This window comes from Lagenorhynchus albirostris, chromosome 1 (genome assembly GCF_949774975.1).
Source record: "Lagenorhynchus albirostris chromosome 1, mLagAlb1.1, whole genome shotgun sequence".
NCBI classification, from domain to species: domain Eukaryota; kingdom Metazoa; phylum Chordata; class Mammalia; order Artiodactyla; family Delphinidae; genus Lagenorhynchus; species Lagenorhynchus albirostris.
In genome coordinates this window covers 133,101,500-133,124,736 of record NC_083095.1, presented here as the reverse complement: position 1 = coordinate 133,124,736, position 23,237 = coordinate 133,101,500, and the positions used below count along the sequence as shown (strand labels likewise).

The 23,237-nt window shown below is 38.3% G+C and overlaps 1 protein-coding gene across 2 annotated transcripts in view; it reads left to right on the top strand.

Moving 5' to 3' along the window:
* HMG20A (high mobility group 20A) overlaps positions 1-18,678 on the top strand; it is a 67,829-nt gene extending 49,151 nt beyond the window's left edge. For both annotated transcript variants that reach the window (XM_060154687.1, XM_060154697.1), the window contains 7 exons: positions 1,664-1,876; positions 4,935-5,067; positions 6,039-6,070; positions 11,779-11,854; positions 12,547-12,762; positions 13,999-14,141; positions 17,635-18,678. In XM_060154687.1, the coding sequence (XP_060010670.1) occupies positions 1,664-1,876; positions 4,935-5,067; positions 6,039-6,070; positions 11,779-11,854; positions 12,547-12,762; positions 13,999-14,135 (807 nt within the window). In that variant the 3' untranslated portion in view covers positions 14,136-14,141; positions 17,635-18,678. The remainder of the gene's footprint in view (positions 1-1,663; positions 1,877-4,934; positions 5,068-6,038; positions 6,071-11,778; positions 11,855-12,546; positions 12,763-13,998; positions 14,142-17,634) is intronic.
* The last annotated feature ends 4,559 nt before the right edge of the window (positions 18,679-23,237 follow it).

Here is a 23,237-nt window from a genome sequence, read left to right as displayed (position 1 = left end):
TGAGTCTGTGCTCTAGAGCCTGCGAGCCACAACCACTGAGCCCGCGCACCTAGAGCCCGTGCTCTGCAACAAGAGAAGCCTGCGCACCACAACAAAGAGTAGCCCCCACTCGCCACAACTAGAGAAAGCCCACATGCAGCAGTGAAGACCCAACACAGCCAAAAATAAATAAATAAAATAAATAAATTTTTTTTTTAAAGTAATTAACAAGGAGTCCACATGCCCTTACTCAAGACCACACTCTGCTCACCAAACCCTGCAGCATGGAGTCATATGTGCCCAAAGGGTTCACACGACTTACCAAGTCATTCATTGTCCCATAGGGGGCATCTTTTTCTAATTCACACAAAGGTTCTGTATGGACCTGGGCCATCATTCCCTTGTTGGACTTTCAGTGTTCCTCACAAATGACTGATGACATTGTCTATGTTTTAAGGTACTCTTTTTTTGTTTTTAGCTATAAAAGGGTACCACCATTGACTTTTGTCTTTGTTCTTATTTTGAAAGAGCTTATTCTTTTTATGTTGGCATTCTTAAAGATTATGACGAATGCTTAAGGCTTCTTAAACATCTTAAATCCTTAGTAGCTTTAATGTTAAATGTTACTAGGTTTACAAAACAAAACCAAAAAGAAAAACAAAAAAACTGATACCAAATACACCATTTGCCCAATGCTGAATTATTGTACCATTTTATATATACTTGGAGGAGTGCAGTATGGTAATTAATATTTAGATATTTTTGTCCCATTTGGCTTATCTTTCTCTTCTCTGAAATAAAAATGCTTATATCCATAAACCTTTATTAACTGATAGGCTATGTGTATTTGTAAAATTATGAAGTAAAAGTACCTTGCATCCTGTTTAAAAGGACAAAGAAAAAGGCTGTGGTAAAACAATAGTGGTACTTCAGTCCTTTAAACTTTTTTGGGGGCGATATTGTCTTTTGATTTAGCTAATAACATATAAAGACCTCTGCCTTTATAAAATAAACATCTTAAGAAATAAACAAGCAAGCCAAAGAACTAGTATTCATTTTGGATATATTATAGTTGCTGAAATTTTTCTAAGTCTTAGATATTAATTTTAAAATCTATAGTGCTATCTGCTGTGGGAACTAAACTGGTCTTTGAATGATATCAATGAGAAACACCCTTCATGAATGATTTTAATCCTGGTACTACAACTTGTCTCCTCTTCTTTTGCCCAGTGCTTGTGACAGCATCTTGTTCTGATCTACTGTAGCAATGTCTGCTTCCCTGGCACAGTGCTGTATATGTGCTGCATTTCTCATTTAGAATATTCCCCTGTCAGGAGTCAGGATTTGTTAAGTGAATATGAAGGCCAGAGCTTATGTGATCATGGTACCCCTCATTCTTATCTGTTGGGATTAGTACTAAAATAGCCCCTTAGTGTAACATTGTGTAGCATGGTACATAAAAAGGTCTGCAGGTGAACCATCTGGGGTCCCTTCTTGAAAACTGCATTGCAGCCATTTGTACCCTATAACAGGTTTGGAGAGCTTTGAATATCCAGGGCCTTAATGGTAGCAAAATGCAATTATTAATCCTGTTTTGTTTGTTGATGTTGATTATTGTGTTATTTGGGGAAATTTTTGTTGTTGTAATTTGGTTTTGGGTTTTTTATTTTTTCTTGTTTTGTAGCAAAGAAGTAAACGAGGAGGTTGGTCCAAAGGAAGAAAGAGGAAGAAACCTCTTCGAGACAGCAATGCACCTAAATCCCCCCTTACAGGATATGTTCGGTTCATGAACGAGCGTCGAGAACAGCTTCGAGCAAAAAGACCAGAAGTCCCATTTCCAGAAATTACAAGGATGTTAGGCAATGAATGGAGTAAACTTCCTCCAGAGGAAAAACAGGTAATTGTTCCTATTCCTGATCCTTTGCTTGGTTTTGATTATATCTCAAAAATAACTTTTGTCAGAAAAGCAAAGAGAATGGACTGTTGATTCTCCAAGTTTGTCATGGGCCTAGGAGACCAGAATAGCAGGGTCCTTCATAGCTCTTTTCTCCACAGTGGTTTTTATACTCTTTCAGGGTCTGCTGCAGGGACGTGAGCAGGAGGGACTCTAGGATCCCCCCCAAACCAAAGCAGCTCCACTTTTATTTGCTTTATATGCTGAGAGTTCATATAAGATTTTTGTAAAAAGTAGTTCAATATTAAGAAATCTATCAGCATGGTTTATTCTGCCGAGTTAAGTGAAAAGTCATGAGTTAAATGAGAAAAGGTCTTTTGATAAAATTCTGATATTCACATAAGAATTTTGTTTAAGAAAAAGATGTTACTGCTTTAATAAACTTTTTAAACTGGAGTTCTGGCAAATTTAACCTACTATGAAAAATAAAGCAAGAACTATTTGAATTCTCTTTCCTCCAAGACAGAAACTAACCTTATTGCCGAACTGAAACAAATCCATTTGTTAGATTTGAGAGGAATTAAAGACAAGTTAGCCACGAACTGGTTGAAATGCCACAAAATTGTTGGGATTGTAGGGATTGTCGGAGGGGTTGAAAGTTCCCAGCATTTTCAGTATCTGATATATGTCTATATTTCTCTTATGTCTTACACTCCTTAAAAAGAATTCCAAACAAACTAAAACCAAATTGAAAAATACTCTTGGGAATTAACTGAATTCAAAAAATTTCAAAGAGATCAGATTGAGTTGCAACTTGAAGCTCTGTGTTTGTGGTAGCAAGCTAATAGAAAACAGAGTATATCATCCATTGTTTTAGCTCTAATGTATAAATGGATTATGAGCTGTACATAGTAGTTACTCTTTTCTCTTTAATTTTTTTATTTCAAAATTAATACACGCTCATCGTTTAAAATTTTTTCAGACAATACAGAAGTATATAAGGAAAAACACAAAAGTCATTTCCAGGGATAACAAACAGTGATAACTAACTAGTTAGGCAGGGCAAGGGTTTTCATGTTTGTTTTTGTTCTTAAATTTTTATTTGAAAATAATGTTTCAAATGTACAAAAAGTAAAAAATGTACAAAAAGTTACAAACATAGAATAATACAAAGAACACCCAAATACCCTTACCCAGATTGACCTGTCATTAACACATTTTCTCTTTTCGCACATGCGCTCATACTCTCCTGGGCAAGTTTGGGCATGTGGTTTCTCTTCTCTCTCTCTCTCTCTCTCTCTCTCTCTCTCTCTCTCTCACACACACACACACAAACACACACACACACACACACACACACACACACATACAATTTTTTTCTGAATTATTTGATATGTTACATACATCATAGCCCTTTACCCTTAAATATTTCAGTGTGAATTTCCTAAGAATAGACATGTTCTCTCACTTAACCACAGTTTAGTTAACAACCTCATAATTTTGTATTAACACAATACTTTTATCTAACTTGCCATCTATATTCCAGTTTTGTCAGTTGACCTCTAACATCATTCCTCTGTAACATTTTCCCCCTCCAGTTCAGATTCCAGTCCAGGGGTCAGGCTCTGAGTTTAGTAGTCAAATTTCTAGATTCCTTTAATCCGGGATATTTCCACAGCCTTTCTTTGTCTTTTATGACATTGATATTTTTTAGGAATACCGTCTCTCCCTCTTCCTCCCCCTTCTTTTTGTTTACTTTCAACAGAACATTCCTCATTTTATATTTGTCTGATGTTTCCTCATGATTAGATTGAGGTTATGCATTCTTGGTCAGAATACTGCATAGGTGGACGTTGGTCCTTCTCAGGGTATCGCATATGCAGGCACACAATGTCTTTTATTCCTCATTCCTCGTTCCTTTTATTCGTAATGTTAATTTTGCTCACTCACTGAAGTTTTTTACTCTCCCTTGTAATTAATAAGTAGTCTGTGCAGAGACATTTTAAGAACATTCAAATAGTCTGTTCCATATCAAAATTTCCCCCTAGATTTAGCATTCATTAATAACTTTTGCCTGATCTAATATTTACCATGATGGTTGCAAAATGATGATTTTCCAACTCTAGCACTCCCTCCACATTTGCCAGTTGCCCTTCAGCATTCTAATCTAAGCAAGAGCCCTCTTCCTCCCTCCATTTATGTATCTGTTTGTTATTTATTTACAATTGGCTTAGGCATATGAATTTCTTTTTTTCCCAATGGTTTATAAATTATTACTATACTTGAGTATTTTGATACTTAAATTGTCCCAGATTTGGCCATTTGACCCCTACATCTGGCTCTTGTGTAGGACAAGGCTTTTAACATAATTTCTAACTCGTTTGTGTTCATTTAGAAGAGTATTTTTATACTTTATTTCTTAAACCTAACGATGAATGAAAAGTACAAGGCATTAAACAAAATTATCCTAGTAGATCAATGAACTTTGTTTAAATAATTAATAGCACAAAGCATGTAGATACAGGCTGTCTCATAGTAGTCCATTTTAGGTCCATAGGGTGAGGTCATTCTTTTTTATGTTCCTTGTATCTCCACTCTTCTGGCTCTTAAAGGCCAATTGATGTATGAGATCATCTCCTCAGAGTGGGTTGGGGATAAAGAAACAAAGTAATATTCCATCCTTTCCCCTGGGAAGATTAAGTGTGCCTATGTGGTGTTCAGTCTTCTTGAGGACTCTAGGGCCATGTGTAGTTCTATTTATAGGATTAGTAGAAGAACTATAATCTTCTTGTGAATTTTTTATGAGAATGACCTCAATAGAAGTTGTCTTCAATAAGTTAAGAAAGGCAGTAGTCTAAAAAGTTAGAATCACCTATTTCTTTTATAACTAAGAGATATTTTATTCTATTCACATGACTTTTTTTTTTTAATTCTCAAAGCTTATCCCACTTGTACTTTTCTTTCCATGTGCTAATTATCCTTTGCTTTCTTCAAAGAGTTCATTGGTATTTTACGTCAGTAAGACCTATTTCTTGAAAATAATTCCATATTTCTTCCCCAGCGCTACCTTGATGAAGCAGACAGAGATAAGGAGCGTTACATGAAGGAGCTGGAGCAGTATCAGAAGACTGAGGCCTACAAGGTTTTCAGTAGGAAAACCCAGGACCGTCAGAAAGGCAAATCTCATAGGCAAGGTATCAGAACCAGAACCAAATGTATTTGTAGTTTGTTTTGCATGATGGAGTGTCACAAAGCCAAGTATTAGAGTGAGAATATAAAAGATATATTTCTATCATTTCTCTATTATACTACATTCACTTACAAGCATCATCTTGGAATTTTATTAAAATCACATTGCTCTCATTTAGAAATTTCAGTTGGGTTTCCATATCCAGTATCAACAATTTGGCTTGTGCTCCAAGACCCTTTTAGTTGTCTGTGCTTTTTCTTCTATTTCCAATTTAGTCATTTCTCTACCTCTAAACAAATCTGTCTGCTACACTACATAACCACCTTGCTGTAACACCTCTAAGCCTTTCATGTGATCATTTCTCCCAGCTTCCAGTGATCAATCATCCTTTTAATTCACTCATTCATGTATGCGTGTATTCAAAAAATGTATTGAACACCTCCTATTACATATCAGGATCTCATCTAGGCATTAAGGATGCAAAGGTAAACAAGATACAGAAGATCCCAGTCTTCATGGATCTTTTGTTTTCCGTTAAAATTGTTCATCACACTCTTAAAATATTGCTAAAAGTTCCCCTTCTTCAGGAAACACTGCCAAAGAAAGAAGCCCCACTCATAATAGCTTGTCATTCCTGAGCTATTGCGTCTTCTCCACATTTGGGCATCTTGCCTGCTAAACTGTAATGTTCTGCAAACATCCTTTGGCATGTATTTCCTGTCCACTCTCCCACCCTGTTCTCCTCAAAGGTAAGAACTGTGTCTGCTGTTTCTCTTGTGTCTAACTGTGTAACCTGTAAGATGGGGTTCCCTTTAACTTTTGTTGACTGATTAATAAAGCTATCAGAGAAAATATGATATGTTTTGAGAGCCCACATATACCAGCAGTTTTTGTAGCTTAGCATAGTCATTTCCTTAGGTTTTGTTATTTTGTTTTGTTTTTCAGCTTAATGTTCTTATTCTATCATATTTTTAGATGCAGCCCGACAGGCTACTCATGATCATGAGGTAATTAACTTTCTCTCTACATAGCGTGCGTGCGTGTGTGTGTGTGTGTGTGTGTGTGTGATATATGTATATAATAATGATGCTATTTGAAATGCTATTGGACTGTTTTTTAATGAATGGCAGAGTATTTCCTATCCTGTAATTAGGATTGGGTTAGTTGCCTTTAGCTCAAGGACTCTTAGCATATGGCAGACACTTATGTCATGAGTCTGCCCTTGAATTAAAGCCCCTAACTCTAGTCCTTTCTTATGGTCCAAGAATTTTATTGGCTTTAAATGCTGAAGATGGCTGGAATTTGGAGTGAGGTATAGAAATGAGGACCAACTAAAAGCTATACCTTGACCATAGTTTATCATCATCAGATACTATATTCTGACTCTCAAAAAGTTGTTATTTAGGGAATCCAGCATTTAGTTAAAGTGAACTATTCAACTTACAGCATCTACAGACCACAAGTGACATTATCTTGATTACTATGCCTACTTTCCTCACTGGTGCATATTTGTTTACTGGCCTTTTCCCCTCCATTGGTTCAGTCTCAGCAATAGGATTTAGACCTGTGTTCCTGTATAGGACTGAGGACTGTGTGTGTTGGCTCTGCTGCATAGAGAGCTTTAAATATATATGTAGCCTATGATTAATATATGGTTCTAAGAAAATAAAATTTGTGGTAATTTCATGCATGAAAATGCTCAATGACTCCTCATTGCTTACCAAATCACATTCAAACTCAGCAATCAGAGTTTTCTGTAATTAAGCCCCTATTTCCCTTTGCAAATACCTTAATTCCCATATTTCCCATATATATCTTATGTACTTAAAAACCTTTAATACTCACTGTCCTCCAGGTGCCCCATCCTTTTCTGCCTCATGCCTGTGCTCATATTCTTCCTTTCACGAGAATACTTTCTTTCCCTCACTCATTTTTTCTGTTACCCTCTCCCATCATCCAATTTTGCCTCTAAATTCCAGTCATCCATCAAACCCTATTTCAAGTTCTATTTCCTCCTTCAAGCTTTTCCTGTTTCCTCCAACTTCTTTTAAACCTCACAGCTCTCTATATTACTCTTACGCACTTAGCTGATCTGGCTAAGGTGCCAAAGTTACTCAAGTGCTTCTGTTATTAACACGCTTGGATTATAATCTCTTTGAAGGCATGCATGGTCTAGTTCCATATTGTACCCATCCCATCTAGCATGATGCCCTTGCATGGAAGAGTTCTTCCATAAATACTTATTTGTTTCTATACAAAACCCATTTGTTGAAATAACAGTGGATATTTACACAAAAAGAATTTTCTGATATACTCTTTTGCATGTATTGGGTTTTTTACTAAATCAAGGAAATCATTTCTTCAAAATAATAATGTATTTATCTTGGAGTTGTAGTTCTCATACCTAATTTGATATTGGTGACCTTCAAAACATAGAGAATACTTTTAGATTCACAAGTCAAATAGATTTATTACCATCCATGAATTAGAAAGTGAGAAGCATAGTAAATATTAGCATTTTATTATTCATATAAATCCTATATAAATGTAGTTATATATGACATCTCTGTGTTTCAATTAGGATGAAATCTTATTTTTTTTTTTGCTTGAGAAACTGTATGTACACTATATATTTTAAATCATAATTGAATAGTGTTGCAAGCTTTCCATATTGCCAAATACTTATATAATTACTTATTTCTCCTTCCTTTGTGTGCCCAACCCACCAATATCATTAAATTACCAAACTTCCTTTTTTCCCTATTAAGCATCCTTTATAGCTTCTCTGCCCTTAATGGTTACAAAAGAGAGTATGAACAGTAATCTAAAATATTAGAGCTCACATTTTCTAGTCAATGACTGACTCCTTTCATCACTATGGATTTTACTGCCCAAACCATATGTGGCATTTTTGCTTCTCATAAAGTTAACAGTTGCCATCAGAAAAGATTTAGTAGACTTAGTCATAGAAGCTGCTGCTACTGATTTGAGAAATGAAGGTTTTTTTAAATACATTATTTAGTATGATATGAATTTCTATGATATATGAAAAGGAATAAGTCTCTGTGTGATTCCCCTGTTTCAAGATTAGACTCATGTGAAACACAGAAAAGGAGGGAGTAGGTGGAGAGCCAGCAGTAATTTCTCAAATGTGTGTACAGTAGGGTCTATAAATCCGTTGTATGCCCACATCAGGATAAAGCTCTCTTAGTAAGGTTGTTGACCCAATTAGTGCCCCCCACTTTATCAGTTTTTATTGAATAATATCTTACTAAACTAGGTAATTTCAAAAGAGTTGCAATTAAAAAAAAACCTCTTTGACAATTGTTAAACATATTTACACATAACCTCTTAGAGTATAATAAGAGTTAAGAAAAATAAGAAAACACTAGAAGTGGAAAACAAAAGGAGCCACAGAAGCACCCATGGAAAGGAGGAACTGAATCAGACCTTAAAGATGACCCAGGTTTTGTGGGGCACTTCAGATATATTTATATTCATATATATATATATATATATATATATATATATATATATATGTAAAATGGCTTGAGCAGTGTTATGAGGAAGTTAATAAAAGAGCAAGTACCTTGCAAAGTGCCTAAAACATCACAGTTTCTAAAAACATGCTTACTTCCCTTTACTTATCCTATTAGGAATAAAATGGCAAATGCCATAAAATAGCCTTCGGGCTCACTTCAGAACTACTAAGACCTCAGAAATCCTCTCGACTGACCCCCTCATTTTGCCGGTGAGGAAAATGACTTGCCTGAGACAGGAAAGAACTTCCCAGAGTCACTTATTGAATTAATTAGAGGCAGAGTTGTGACTGAAAGCCAGGCCTCTGTAGCCCCATCTTATTTAGCAGTCCTGGCAGCACCTGCCACGTTATATGGAATAAACAGCGTTGCAAGTTAAAATGGGCCAGGTTGCCTGTGATGTCAGCAAAATTTGTTGCCACTTGAGACAGAAACAATTTGATTTGTGTGTATGTAGTAAAGAAACCTATTGTATTCCCTAATGGAACTTAGATTCCTAAGACATTGTTGCCAAGGCAGTTACTGGAGAGCATATTAGAGCCAAAGAAATGCTGACCTGAAAGCCATTCAAGCCATTCTGCATAGCAGTGGGGCACTTAAGCCTGGTACACAATATTAAGAGCATTCCTTAAGGTAAAGGGCACTTGAGAGAAGCATATCACTCTCTATGAATTTCTGGCCCTGAGCCTAGATCACAGCAAAATAGTTTCAGTTCAAAAGGCCTCTGTTCTCTTACCCTCCACTCAATATATAGAATGAAAACCAAAGTGAAGAGTATTCTTGCTCCTCTCAAATCAAGAGCCAGCCTGCTAGACCCAGGAGTCAGCCAGTGTTACTCTCAAGAAAGTGTCTAAATCTCATGTGAGGACTAAGATAGAAACAATAATTTTGTTTCTCCTTTAATTTATGGGAAATGACAAAATGACACTCAGCCTGAACAAATTAGACCCTTTCAATGAAGAGGTAATGAAATCCTTATGATTTTAATCCCTTGAGTGACCCTTGGAGCAGCTTAAGTATATCTGAGCCCCCAAGAGGATCCTCTCCAATGCCAAGTAATGTACTCAGTAATGGAAGAGTGCTGATGGGTTTTATGACCACTCTTCAGTTAAGTAGAATTCTCTGTTGCCTCTCAGAGACTGAACAGTTTCATTTAATTGCTTTGGTGTTTCTTTCTTTGCACTCTAAGAATCTATACCAAAAGGCAGTGTGTTAATGCACCTATGTGGTGCTGTCCTCTGCCCTTATGTAGTTAGCCTGGTTTGGTTTGGACTGCTTTGGCAGGGAAGAGAGCAGAATTACCCATCTGAGCAGAATCTAGGCCTTGGAGAGGGCTCTCGGTACCATGGTAATGGAAGCCAAGCATCCCCACCTACCCATCTGACTGGCAGATATTCAGACCTATGGCTAGGTAAACTGATCTCATATAAGCCTGTGCAGTTAACTAAGAGACTGAACAAGATGGGATGATAAAATCATAAGGCCTTATCCTAAGTCATTTATGGACTTATGCTTATATCTGTTATGTCTTATATAGTAACAGAGTTAAAGAATATGGTAAGCCAGCAGAGTAGAGAGAAAGTCACTGAGAAGTATGCCTAAGATACCTTCTGGAACCAGCCTTTCTTGTCCATACATTAGTTCTCTTTGAAATCCACCAAGAGCTGGCTAGAGGTAGAGCTTTGCATGTTGAAACTGGGGCTTTCAGTGGTAATCTTGTTGTTTGTTTTTAAATTGTTCTGAAAAACTTCACTTTCTTTCTTTAAGAGGTAAAAGATAGGGTAAAAATTAAGTGCTGTGAAAGTATCTTCAGGTAAATACATTGTTTTTCAGACTTCCATCTTAGACGTCTCTCTTGATCAGATGCCATTGGCAGGCAGCTTACACAGCACAGCCCTGACCCCTAAGGAGGCAGACACCAGTATGAAAACAGGATCTTGGCTGTCAGAATTCCCTCATAGGCTGTTAAGTGTTTAACCTTTCTACTGGGCCCCAAATCATATTTGTGTTCAAAGATAAAAGACTAGTGGTGGCAAAAGTAGGAAAGATACATTCTATCTCTGGCATTAAATGTGTTTCTATAGGAATGATTTCTAGATTTTTTTAACTGTTCTTTATGTTATAAAGGTTTTGGAATCTTCAGATTTCACTATCAATTTCTTCAGTACTCATTTCCCACTGTTCTCTTTACCATCTTATATTATGCAAGATTTTAAATACTGCCAAGACACTTATAATTTATGTTCTTAATGCTTTCAACTTCAAATTCATTGTAGAAACTGCAGACAAAGCATTTTGAAATATTGACTTTATTCACAAGGATCATTGTGGAATATATTTTGCAGTGGTTTTGTGAGACTTTTATTTTTAATGGCTTATTGGTGAATTCATTTTAGGTTGATTATTCTTTTCTATCTCACATAGTCCTTGGGATTTTCATACTTAGAGCCCAGTTATTTCTGGATTTTTGGTTTTGTTTGTTTGTTTTTCCTGTGTCTGAAGAAAGTCTAAAAGATCCCCAACTATAGGCTGCCCTTGTAAATAAGTAGAAGTAAAAGTAGAAATCCCAGTGGAATACCATTATTATTACTCATGGCTGGCAGATGTCTGCTTAAAATTCTTATTGTCCACTCTGCAAATTTAGATTGCATAATCCTATCTCAGAGAACACTTTATGTATATAAAGTGTATATACATAAATGTATATAAATGTATATACATGTATATAAAGTGCTTTATGTATATAAAGCACTTAATGTATAAAAAGCACTTTATGTATATAACCAACAGAAGCAACAGAAAAAAAACCTAGAAATTCTCTTTCTATATTCCTACCTCAACCACTTTCTCCACTGTATACTGTTGACTATTCAAAGCACAGAGCTAAGAAATGGTTTCCAAAATCTCCATTAGGGAAGTTTATGTAGGTTTGTTTTAAGGTTTCTCATTGCACAGCAGTTGTCACCTGAGAGACCTGAATATTTGACCTGCTTGAGCTCTATGAAAGTTTGGTTCCAAAGAAAAGGTGAATACATTTTCCTCACAGCCCCACCTAGACTGATTCCTGCTCATCCTACTATTTCTTTAAGGAAAACATGACCATTGTGCCTTTAGGCACTACTGTTTAATTTAGCTTCTGTTTAAGAATTAACTATTTTGTTACTCTTGATTCACAGAAAGAAGCAGAGGTAAAGGAACGGTCTGTTTTTGACATCCCTATATTTACAGAGGAATTCCTGAACCACAGCAAAGGTGATTACCAAAGGATCGTTTTGTGTTACTCACAAAACGTTGTCGGGAGGAATTCATTGCTGAAAAGCAACGGTAGTGATATTCCAGACCCTGGGACTGGTCTGGAAGAAGAAAACTGCTTCCATTTCACTCTGTATTAAAAGCAGCTACTCAGAGACCCGTGGAGGACAGCTGAGCCAGTGTTGTCAAAGCTGCTTTAGTCTCTGGATCAGAGGAGATAAATATACATCACTAATTCAATTGCTTTCAGGCTCTTAGCCTAGAACCCTTTGTACAAATGAAAGCTTACATGGATGTCCAAAATATAAAATAAATATGAGTAAAGCTGACCCCACTGCAGTAAAGATGTGGACCCACAGCTGTGCTTGCCCAGTCTCCCAGGATCCCCCTGTGGAACCCCTCAGGCTTATCATTGCACAGCTTTAAAAAATCAAACAAACAAACAAATACTGGGAATTACAGCTGTTCCTTACAATCTTAAGTATAGAATATGACCAGCTTTAAGAATTAAAATAACTCTGGGGAGCCAGGCGTTTTACTGCTGAAATTGCTATCTGGAAGGCCATAATGAGAATAGGGACATGAGGAGGGGTAGCTAATTAGAGACAGCTAAGCAGGACTTCCTGTAAGAGTCATCGGGACTCCTCAGAGAGGCTGGTATTACCTGTGTTTTGTCGGGGTTTTGTCCTCAGCTCGGGAGGCAGAGCTCCGTCAGCTTCGAAAATCCAACATGGAGTTTGAGGAAAGGAACGCAGCCCTGCAAAAGCACGTGGAGAGCATGCGCACAGCGGTGGAGAAGCTGGAGGTGGACGTGATCCAGGAGCGGAGCCGCAACACCGTCTTACAGCAGCACCTGGAGACCCTGCGGCAGGTGTTGACAAGCAGCTTCGCCAGCATGCCCTTGCCTGGTAATGTCATCCCTAGCTGAGCCCTGTAAAGTGGCAAGGGTGGGGGGAGGTGCTGTTCATGTTGGTACTGGTGTGGTGAGGCTGAAGTCTCACCTCCAGAGGAAAATCAGTAAACTCAGGGGTCTTTTCCTCAGTGGTTTTTGTGGGCCATGTTATAGAATCTCAGTATTGGTTAAAATCATCCAGAATTTCAGGCTCTCTGCTCAGTTAAATTTTTCTTCAGTTGTATTTTCATACAGTCTACTTTCTATTAAGCTTAATTTGATATTCTGAACAGTGGAAACTGAGTAATATTAAAGTCCTGAGTGGAGCACTTTTCTTTTTTTGTTTTTTAAATTGTGGTGTAATTGACATATAACATTGTGTTAGTTTCAGGTGTACAACGTAATGATTCACTATCTGTATACACTGTGAAATGATCACCACAATCTAGTACCATGCATCACCATACAGTTACCAAAAAGATTTTTTCTGGTGATGAGAACTTTTAAGATATACTTTCTTGGCAACTGTCAAACATGTAGTACAATATTATTGACTACAGTCACCATGCTGTACATTACATCCCCATGACTTAATTTATAACTAGAAGTTTTTATTTCTTGATCCCCTCCCCCAACTCACCCATCCCCCCCAGAGCATTTTTCTGATGTATATTTTCTTGCTTTGTAATATTGTCTTAATGGGAAGGAAAAGGAAAATAAATACTAGTATTTCTTTTTTTCTTTTTTTTGGGTGGGTACGCGGGCCTCTCACCGCTGCGGCCTCTTCCGCCACGGAGCACAGGCTCCGGACGCACAGGCCCAGCGGCCATGGCCCACGGGCCCAGCCGCTCCACGGCACGTGGGATCCTCCCGGACCGGGGCACAAACCCGTGTCCCCCACATCAGCAGGCGGACTCTCAACCACTGTGCCACCAGGGAAACCCATAGTATTTCTTATATACTCTTTCATTTTGAAAATAGTTACAGCAGAGCTGGGAGAGTCTTTAACCTTTCGTGCTATGCAACTACACCTATATACTGCACAGCAATTATATAGCCTATCTGTTTATTTAGAGAATGTGGATTAATTTCATTTCTTTGAGGTCTAAAAGTCTCTCCTCTGAAAATAAAATCTTCTCTATGGAGCAGACCACATTAGAGTCAAGTTTCTTTTGCTGTGGAATCACTGATCTGTGTTATGGTTGAACTGAATGGGAGGATTTTCTTACTTTCTCTTCTTATCTCACTTCAGGAAGTGGAGAGACACCTACAGTGGACACTATCGACTCCTATATGAACAGACTGCACAGTATTATTTTAGCTAATCCCCAAGACAGTGAAAACTTCATAGCTACAGTTCGAGAAGTTGTGAACAGGCTTGATCGTTAGGGAATGGTGAGTGCTCACTGACATGATTCGTACGTGCCAGCGTGTCATCAAAAATAAGATGGCATTAGACTTTATCAATACTAGTAAAACCCTGGAATTACATTGAATAAGTGAGTTGGAGACTTGATTAAGATTCCTGTTGCATGGTTGCTAAATGTAGTAAATAGTGTTGGAAAACTGAATCAAGATAGTTTTTCTTCATGCATGCCTCCACATGGCTTAATGGAAAGAGCGTGATTTTTGTGGTTGGACCTCAGTTCTAGCTTTGTCACTTATGAGCTGTATTCTCAGGTATTAGTTTCCCAAAGAGCTTTGAAGGGTGAGTGAGAAATTTAGAGAAAACAACCCTCCAAACAACACATGGAACAAAATAAATATCACTTAATTGCTAAGCTTCCTTTCCCCTGTAAAGTTAATGATAATTTACAATAGTCAGTGAGACATTGTATGTGTACAAGACTCTATAAGTAAGAAGCTTTTCATTTATCACTCAATATCAGAGTAACTGTAGTATGTTAAATGTTAATGTGAAACAGTGAAACAGTGAAACAGTTAATGCCTTGATTAAATATATTAAAAAATAAATGAACTCTCAATAAGTAGAAAGAGAGAAAAGAGAAAATAAGCTTTTTAAAAACATATTCAACAAGTGACTAGTAGTATGTGTTGCACCCTTTTAGAAGAGAAAAAAGTACATTTCCCAAAGGGATCTGCTTATATAAACTTTGTGGTACTAATGGTCAGTCATCAGGTATCATCACTCAAATTCCTGTAGAGGTAGGGTACCCTTTAGTATGTCATTCCACAAAATTGACAGCCCTTTGGGCTGTCAGTTCAATTGTTTCATACCTGCAGACATATAAACTGTGTGGAAATCTTGGAGTTGGACCATACAATGAGTGGCCATATATGAATGCTAAAACAAGAGTGGATAGCAGGATATGCTCCTTAGAATGGCTGGTCATGGGCTTGGATCCTCATTTATTTGTCTTGCAGGTACATGAGCACACTCATATACATACTAACATTCTAACATGGTCTGGACCTTGAGCAACATGTGCAAGAATAAATAAAACCCATGATTCTTTATCCAATGAGGCCACATCTGGCAGCATAGATGAAAGCAGTAGTCTTTATCCTTCTTGTCCAAGCCCTCAAATAGTAACTGTACAAGGCAATTTATTATACTTTAGCCTCAGCCGTGCTCTAATGGGGAAAGGATTACTGTCCTTCTAGTGAGTAGCCAGATGGAACAGACCATACTTCTAAGAGATGGCTGGACTCCCTGCAGAATAAAGAAATGGCATTACTGCTGCTGTATGTGAAGGGAACAGCTTGTAAATCTAGGCTTGGGATTTTTAGGAGCTCGTCATCTTTCTCATTTTCACACAGTGTTTTCAATTAACACTCTTGTAGGCTTGAAAAGAGAGAGCTGGGAGAAACAGTGTGGAGGATTGTGAAAGAACACAGTAATTGATAACGTGGTATCTCCTCACATAGGTATAGGGCAGTTATTGCAAGTTCTGAGCCAAAAATGGTTTTCCATTTTGAGCATTTGGCCACTAAGACTTTCCTAAAGCTTTATCTATCTTAAGGATATAAACTGTAGTATCTGCTTTCCAAGGTGTCTTTGAAAACCTAGAATGTGATGATTATTCTTGATTTTAACCTACAAATATTTTGCCCTTGAAAGAAACAGTACCTGAAAATGTGAACCGTTTTATTACCGCAGATTCTTACAATCTAGCCATATAAACATAACTAAGAATGGATAGTTCTCCGTACCCTCTGAAACTGTCAAATGAAACAATTATAAAGACTGTGATTAACACTAGCTTGCCCTCATTATACAAATATGTACAGACAGCTAGGCCTGATGTCCCCAGCATTCATGGTGCAATTAATTACTCTGACATGAGCTTGGCAAAGGCTTCTTCCATTGTCAGGACCCAGTGAGTGAAAGGAAGCTAATGGTCTACAGCTTTAGAGGAGCATATTAGAGCTGGAAGGGGTGTTTAGAAATCCCATTATTTTACATACGAAGAAACTGAGTCCCAAAGAGGCAAAATCTCTTGCCTGAAAATACCTGAGTATGTGGGTGCAGAATCCAGAACTAGAACACATGTATCTAAACTCAGCGGGGTTTCTAAAACGTTGATACAAGGAGGTAGGGATGGGTGTAAGGGGAAAGCACTAAAAAAAATCTTAGAATGAGAGCATTAAGATAAATGGGAGGTAATTAGGAAAAAAATTACAATCCAGCAATTATAATGTTATAAAATTTTGGTCAGCCATTTTATAATTATTTTTATAGTTATACAATGGAAGAATTACCCCAGCTGTCATCTTTCTTTGTGGCTGACTTGTACTTAGAAAAAGTGGAGCTGGGAGGAAGTCATGGGGGTGATTTCATATTGACAGATGACTACTGTATATAAACTATCAAAAGCCATATGTTGCTTGATTTCAGTTGAACCAAGTGATAAATATTTGCCTGTTTGAGGATTGGAAAAATATATATATATGTGATTGCCTTTTTATCAATGTAAAAATGTATTCATCTTATGCACACAGTACATCCCTATCCATGCAGAGGGCCTTAGATTTATACTTGAAGAAAATTGGTTTTGATTGACCAGGACTAAAGTAAAGTACTAATTTTTCATCATCAGATTTGTCCCTGATACTTGCTTTTCTGTGTTCGGCTGGCAATTTTCCAACCTCCCCATTGTGGCTGAGCTGGAGCAGGGCCACATTTTTCATTGAAATGTTGTCTAAAATGCCTCAGTGAGGTTGGTTGCTTGCAGCTTTGTGAGCTCTTTAGTTTACATACACCCTGCTACTCACCGTAACCCTTTTTTTTTTTTTTTTTTTTGGCCACGTAGCACTGGGTGTTTATTCTGCATAATAATAATAATAAACGACACTGTGAGCATTTACACATGCCGGCACATCCTAAGTACTTTACGTGTGCTGGCTCATTGACTCCTTGCCACAACTCCATGAAGTTTTTCTTTTTTCCATTTAATTTAATTTTATTTTTTTATTAATTTTAACTGGAGTACAGTTGCTTTACAATGTTGTGTTAGTTTCTGCTGTACAGCAAAGTGAATCAGCCATAGTATACACATATCCCCTCTTTTTTGGATTTCCTTCCCATTTAGGTCACCACAGAGCACTGAGTAGAGCTCCCTGTGCTCTACAGTCGGTTCTCATTAGTCATCTATTTTATACATAGTATCAAGAGTGTATATATGTCGATCCCAATCTCCCAGTTCCTCCCACACCCCCCTCCCCCTTGGTATCCATATGTTTGTTCTCTACGTCTGTGTCTCTATTTCTGCTTTGTAAATAAGAACATCTATACCATTCTTCTAGGTTCCACGTACCTTAACCCTTTTGAAAATAGAGCAAGGCATTATTTTAACCCATAGCCCTAACCCTTTCTGATCTGTGCTTACGTTTTGGTATCCTTTTTTTTTTTCTCCCAATTCTGCAGGTCTTAGAGCTCCAAGATGTTCTGTAAGTGGTTTTACTTGTTTGGAATGAGAAGCCATCCATGGAAATTTGAATTGAGTGGAGGCAGAGAGGGAGGTACAGATTACTCTGCTTGTGAAGGAACTGTCAGTTGAGTTAAATGCCTTCACCCCAGGAAGCCATATGAGGGAGCAACAAAAGGAACATGTATGTGAACTTCCTATGGAATCGTCTTCGTGAAGCTTTGACCGTGTACAGCCACTCTCCCGAGTCTTCAGTTTCCTATCATTTCTATTTCTGTTGAAGTGGGTCTGCATATATTCTGCTGACCAGGCGCCCCTGAGACTGGCATCTTCTGCAGCAGAAAGGAAGCCTTCTTATTGTTCTGCTTCATTCAGATTGGACTCTTTTATCAGTGGCTCTGTGGTTTTATCAGTGGTTTTCCTACCTAGCTGTCACTTTTTCTTAATGCTTTTGGGGGTTATTTTTTTATTATTTTTTTTTTTTTTTTTATTTCCTTCACCCCCACCAAGCTAGACATCTCCATTTTCTGACCTCTTGGCTTGCTCAGCAGGGTTCTGAAGGAGAGTTTCTCTCATTGGACAGGCCCAGTCTTCTCCCATCATTGTCCTGCTGTGACTCCAAAGAAAGGAGCTTCTTGTTGACAGTGTCCTGTGGAGTGAGGCTGTGTTTCGTATCCCACACAGCGCTCAGGGTGCCAGCCCTCGTGGAGGCTTTGTGGTTGCTGCCCTGAAGGAGAATGCTCTTTCCTTCCTCCTTGGTACTGCCTGCTGTTTTCTGAGCATTGCTCGTGCACATACCCTGCGTCCCAGCCCCAGCAAGGCTCTTCTGTTCCCATCTGTTGGCAGTGACTTGTGGAATATTTTTGCTGAGGAAAAGGTCATTGGTAAACAGGACAGAACGAGAAAAGTCGTTTCTCATTTGGTATTGAAAAAAATCCTAAAGTTTATCATAAGTGAAAACAGAGAGAATCCCTGTCTGCTTGAGGTGTACCGATTCATGGATATGGATGGGTGGAAATGCCATTCAGAATAGCCTCCAGCTGATGGAGGCTTTGTCTTCCTTCTGTAATCATAACTGCAGAGTCTGTATCAAAAGGACAGGCTTCCCTTCCTTCTCCCTGCTTAATTAGTAAGTGATTTTTTTTTTTTAAACACCAAAAGGGAAGAAGGGTTTCTGTTTCTCACCTCAGGGTTTGGTTTTGTTGTGTTGTGTTTGGATGCTCTGGAGCACGAGGCTGATGGTTGCAGCTGAGATCTTTGGAGCCAAAGCAGGGCATGCTGAGCCCATTGTCTAGGCACCACCCCACCGAAGGCGGGTGGAAGTGTGGCCCCCTCACAATATGCTCACAGGCCAGGGTGCAAGCCAGAAACCCCCGTCATGTTGCTGCCTCATCCTGTCTTCTCAGCATCTCCTCCCCTGATTTCTTTCTTAACCCAAAGGAAAAAAAACAACAAAAAAAACCTTTTTGAAAATTCTGATACGAACACACATCAAATTTCCATGTACCGAAGCCCATGTATCACCACTTGGCAGGCTTTTAGAATAAGAGCCCATCATTATCTATCTCTGTAAACCTAGCCAGCTCACCTGCTCTTCTCTATTTTCCTGTTTTCCTGCTCTCACCTGCCATTCCTGTGACTTCTTTCAGACTCCCTGCCTGCTAAGTCCAAGCTGGAATGCACTGTCTGTGGCAGGACATCCAAGCCGGTTCTGGAAGTTTGTGTCTGCCTTCTGCCAAATACTTTCTCTCCTTTCTTCCTCCTACTCTCTGTTTCTCCTTTGTGTCAGTTTTGCACAGCGTTCTTAGCAGTGCCGTAGACCAGGAAAGGCTGTAAGCTGGTCCAAAGATCGTCGTCCTCCTGAGTCTAGCTAGGATACCTGACATTGACTTGAGACATCTGCATATTCAGGAAAGCACGAGATCTCGAGAAAGCCTACAGTCTGAAATCATTTTCACAAAATAACAGCCTGCTTTTGACATGCTGGCTGGCCCTCCTAGCAGCGACACACCTGACTCACTGGTGGCTGGGATTCAGCTGCCACAAAACAAGCAGGTCTGCGTCACCTCCTCTCTCCTCTGTGCCCAGCCAGGAGGTACTAAATGAGGTCACAGGCTAACATGATACCTAATTCACATTTCCCAGTAAACTTGTAGATGTTATTGCACTTACATGTTCTTCTCAAGAAATAAGTTGTTGCCTATTCAGTGTTACAGATTTCTTTCTTTTTATTGAAACACAAGGAGCAGCTGAGGAAAATGAGACAAAGTGTTTTATTTCTGACAAAATAAAATTTTAGAAAAAAATGTGTGTACATGTGTTTGAAACTGTTGAAATGCCAAGTTTTCTGTACAAGTGTTTTTGTAATTAAACTTTTAGATTTTCTTTGTTTTTTAAGAAGTCGATATGCTTGCTTGACATTTGCCTCATTAAAACTTTTCTGTGTTGAATCCACCCGATTCAATTTTTACCTGCATTGCCTTTTCATCGTAAAGACTTTGTCAACTCTACATTAATCATCAAGTCTGTTATGCTTTTAAAGCAGTAACACATTCATTTTACTAATTGCTTATTCAAAATGTGTCCTAGCCTGTTTGAGAATTCGGCTCTCTTAATGTATGTTGTAAGAATACAATGAGTTATAATTCATTTTAATGTAGCAGTAGTATTCTGGAGGCAACTTGAAAGTCTGATGTTCTTAAAGTCAGTGACTTCAGTCCCCTTGATAGGAGACTTTTGACTTCCTTTTGACTGAAGAGATAAATTGTCCTTAAATGCTTGCTTTTAAAAATAACCACTACTTCACCAATCAGAATCATTTTTAAAGGAAATTTGTCACCTACTTCCACCCTGCTTTTAAAATCCTAGGGGTGAGCTCACCTGGCTGCCAAACCCTGCAGCTCTCCAAGTAGCTAGTTGTGTGGCATTGGGTGAGACTTGCTTTGTTCCAGCTTCAGTTTTCTCATCTGACATGCCTCAGCTCTCTTACACTTGTTAGAAAGATAGAATCAGGTAACAGAATCGACCATGCCTTGGAGGATATGAAGACTCTGTTACATGAATGCGAAGAATTGTTGAGGTAACTCAGTTAGGATCAGGCTTGACTACATTTAACAGAAACTCAAATCAGCAAAAGCTTGAATAAGAAACTTATCTCTCTCACTGAAAAGTATTCCAAAGGTAGGCAGTCCAAGACCAATATAGAGGCTCCTGTCTGCACCACAATATGGTTCCTTTCTCAGGGTCACCTCAAGGTCCAAAATAGCCACTTGACCATCAGCCGTCATTTGAAATTCCTGGCAGCATAAAGAAAAGAAAAAACCGGCAAGGACAAAACGGGCAAACTCAGCTGAGTCAGCACCCTTTAAAGAGCCTTCCTGGAAGCGACACTCAACTTCCAGAACACAATCACATGACAACAGCTAGCTATATGGAAGGCAGAGGAATCTCATCTTTCCTTGGACATTACTGCCCCCAATAATATACAGGTTTTAGTCAGTAAGGAAGGAGAAAATAAATACAGAGTAGGCAGCTCAGTTAATTTCATGACTCACATGTGTGACTCCATGCATACACTAAGGCCAGCCCTGCTATATTAGTAAACAAGATGCGTCATCCTGCCTTTGCCTCTTGGCTATCGAGAATGACCACGTACTTCCTTGGCACCTTTTTCCCCCTTAAACAGTCAGAAAGCTGACAACTTGAGTTAGCATTTCCTGTTCCCACCTTAGCTCCTCCCTTACCCTCAACACTGGTGGCCAGTCTTGTTTGGTAAAAGTCAACATAAACAGGTGGCAATATCTCCCCCAGTTGTTTGTTCCCTTTCTCTAACTGCTCAGCATCTGCGGGTTAAAACAACAGGGTAATCTTTCCCTGAGGGTGGGGAAATTGAAGTATTGCTTGGCGGAAAAGCTCATAGCTACTTCCTGCCCTCTAAATTTCCTGCCTTGCAACTGAGGGTTCCAAGGGCCTTTTCTTTGTTTTATTTATTTGCCTTTTGATACATAGCCTGTGCTCAGAAATATATTTTATAATATCTATAGAAATAAACACTAGCTCATACACCAACTCACAAAAAAGATGAGGATCAAGAGTTACAAAGGTCAACTGAAAAATGTTAATGTACTTCCTCTCACCCAGAAGCCATTTCAGTTTAGTTTTCATGGGAATGTGGTCTATAGGGAGAAACTTCTGCCAGAAGCATAAATGTAAACTCTGTTAGCCTAGAAAAATGCAGGAAGGAGAAGGAGCCATGAGATAGGGATGGCTTTGGGAAATTAAGAGCAGGGTCAATGCAAATTGTCCAAATAGAAGGCCTTCTGTAAACCACCTACAACACTGCGTTGGTAAAGAAGATGCCTTAGATGTTTAGATAATATATAAGACAGTGGGTATAGAAGTAGTCTTTTGTCTGAGTCTCAAACACCACCTGACACTTGAGAAGCAGTTCTTTATAATCAGCTGCTGTGTTCCCCATTGCATGTCAGTTCACTATTTGGGACCACAAGAGTATTTATAAAACATGTTTCTGCCCTTGGCGTGACAGTCTAGTGGGAAAGACAGACATCTGCATCAATTGTTCTAAGACAGGACAGCTTGTATTGAATTTTAATAGTGGTAAATAATTTTGAAAGAATTGCTTGAATCTCATCTGACAAGAGCTGGTTTTTCCATAATTGCCGGAGAGTTTGCATGGGGAGCACATCTGAGTCTTAGGAGATCAGCATCTTAACTAATAAGGACTTTATCGGAAATGTAAATGAAATTTAAAAGTCTAGACTGATAACTATCGGAGTTTTTGTAGTAGAAGTTGAGGTAACTGGAAGGTAAGAGTAGTTGGATTATTGTAATTTAGACAATACTTTTTCAAAGTATGGTTTTGACTCATTAAGGGGACATTAAATCAATAAGTTGGTCAATAACATTTTTTAATTAAATTGAAGAGAAACGATCAGAATGCATTCCATATAGTAAGGGTAAATATTATTTTGTGAAAACTTGTTTCCACTTCAGAACAGACACGTGATGGGTTACAATGTGAAACGTACTTCTTACTGTAGGGTCACAATAAAGATAATCAATGACTGTTTCACTCCCTCTTAAATTGGATTGAACTGCTGGGTTCAAGTTTGGGCTCTGTGGTTTTCTACTTGTGTGACCTTAGATAAATTGCTTAAACCACTCTGTGGCTCAGCCTGTAACACAGGGATATTTATAGTGTCTATTGTGTAGAATTTTTATGTGGATTAGTTAATCCATGTAAGGTATTTAGTACCTGTCACAGAATAGACACCTAAGTAAATATTAGCTACTGTAATTAATGGAAGACTCAAGGGGAAAGAACAATTAGATACATACTATAGGCCAAGCACTTTGCTCTGCTTTTTATATAAATTATATATATCATTTAATTTGTACTACAACGTTGTAGAGTAGGACTATTACACCCATTATCCTGTACGTAAATTAAGACTCAAAGCTGATAAGCACCTTGCAGGTTATACAACTGGGAAAAGGCAAAGAAGAGATTTATACCCAAATCGTTCTGACTCCAAATTCCACTGTGGCGGTCCTGTCTTACAGATATTTAAGGAGACTGACA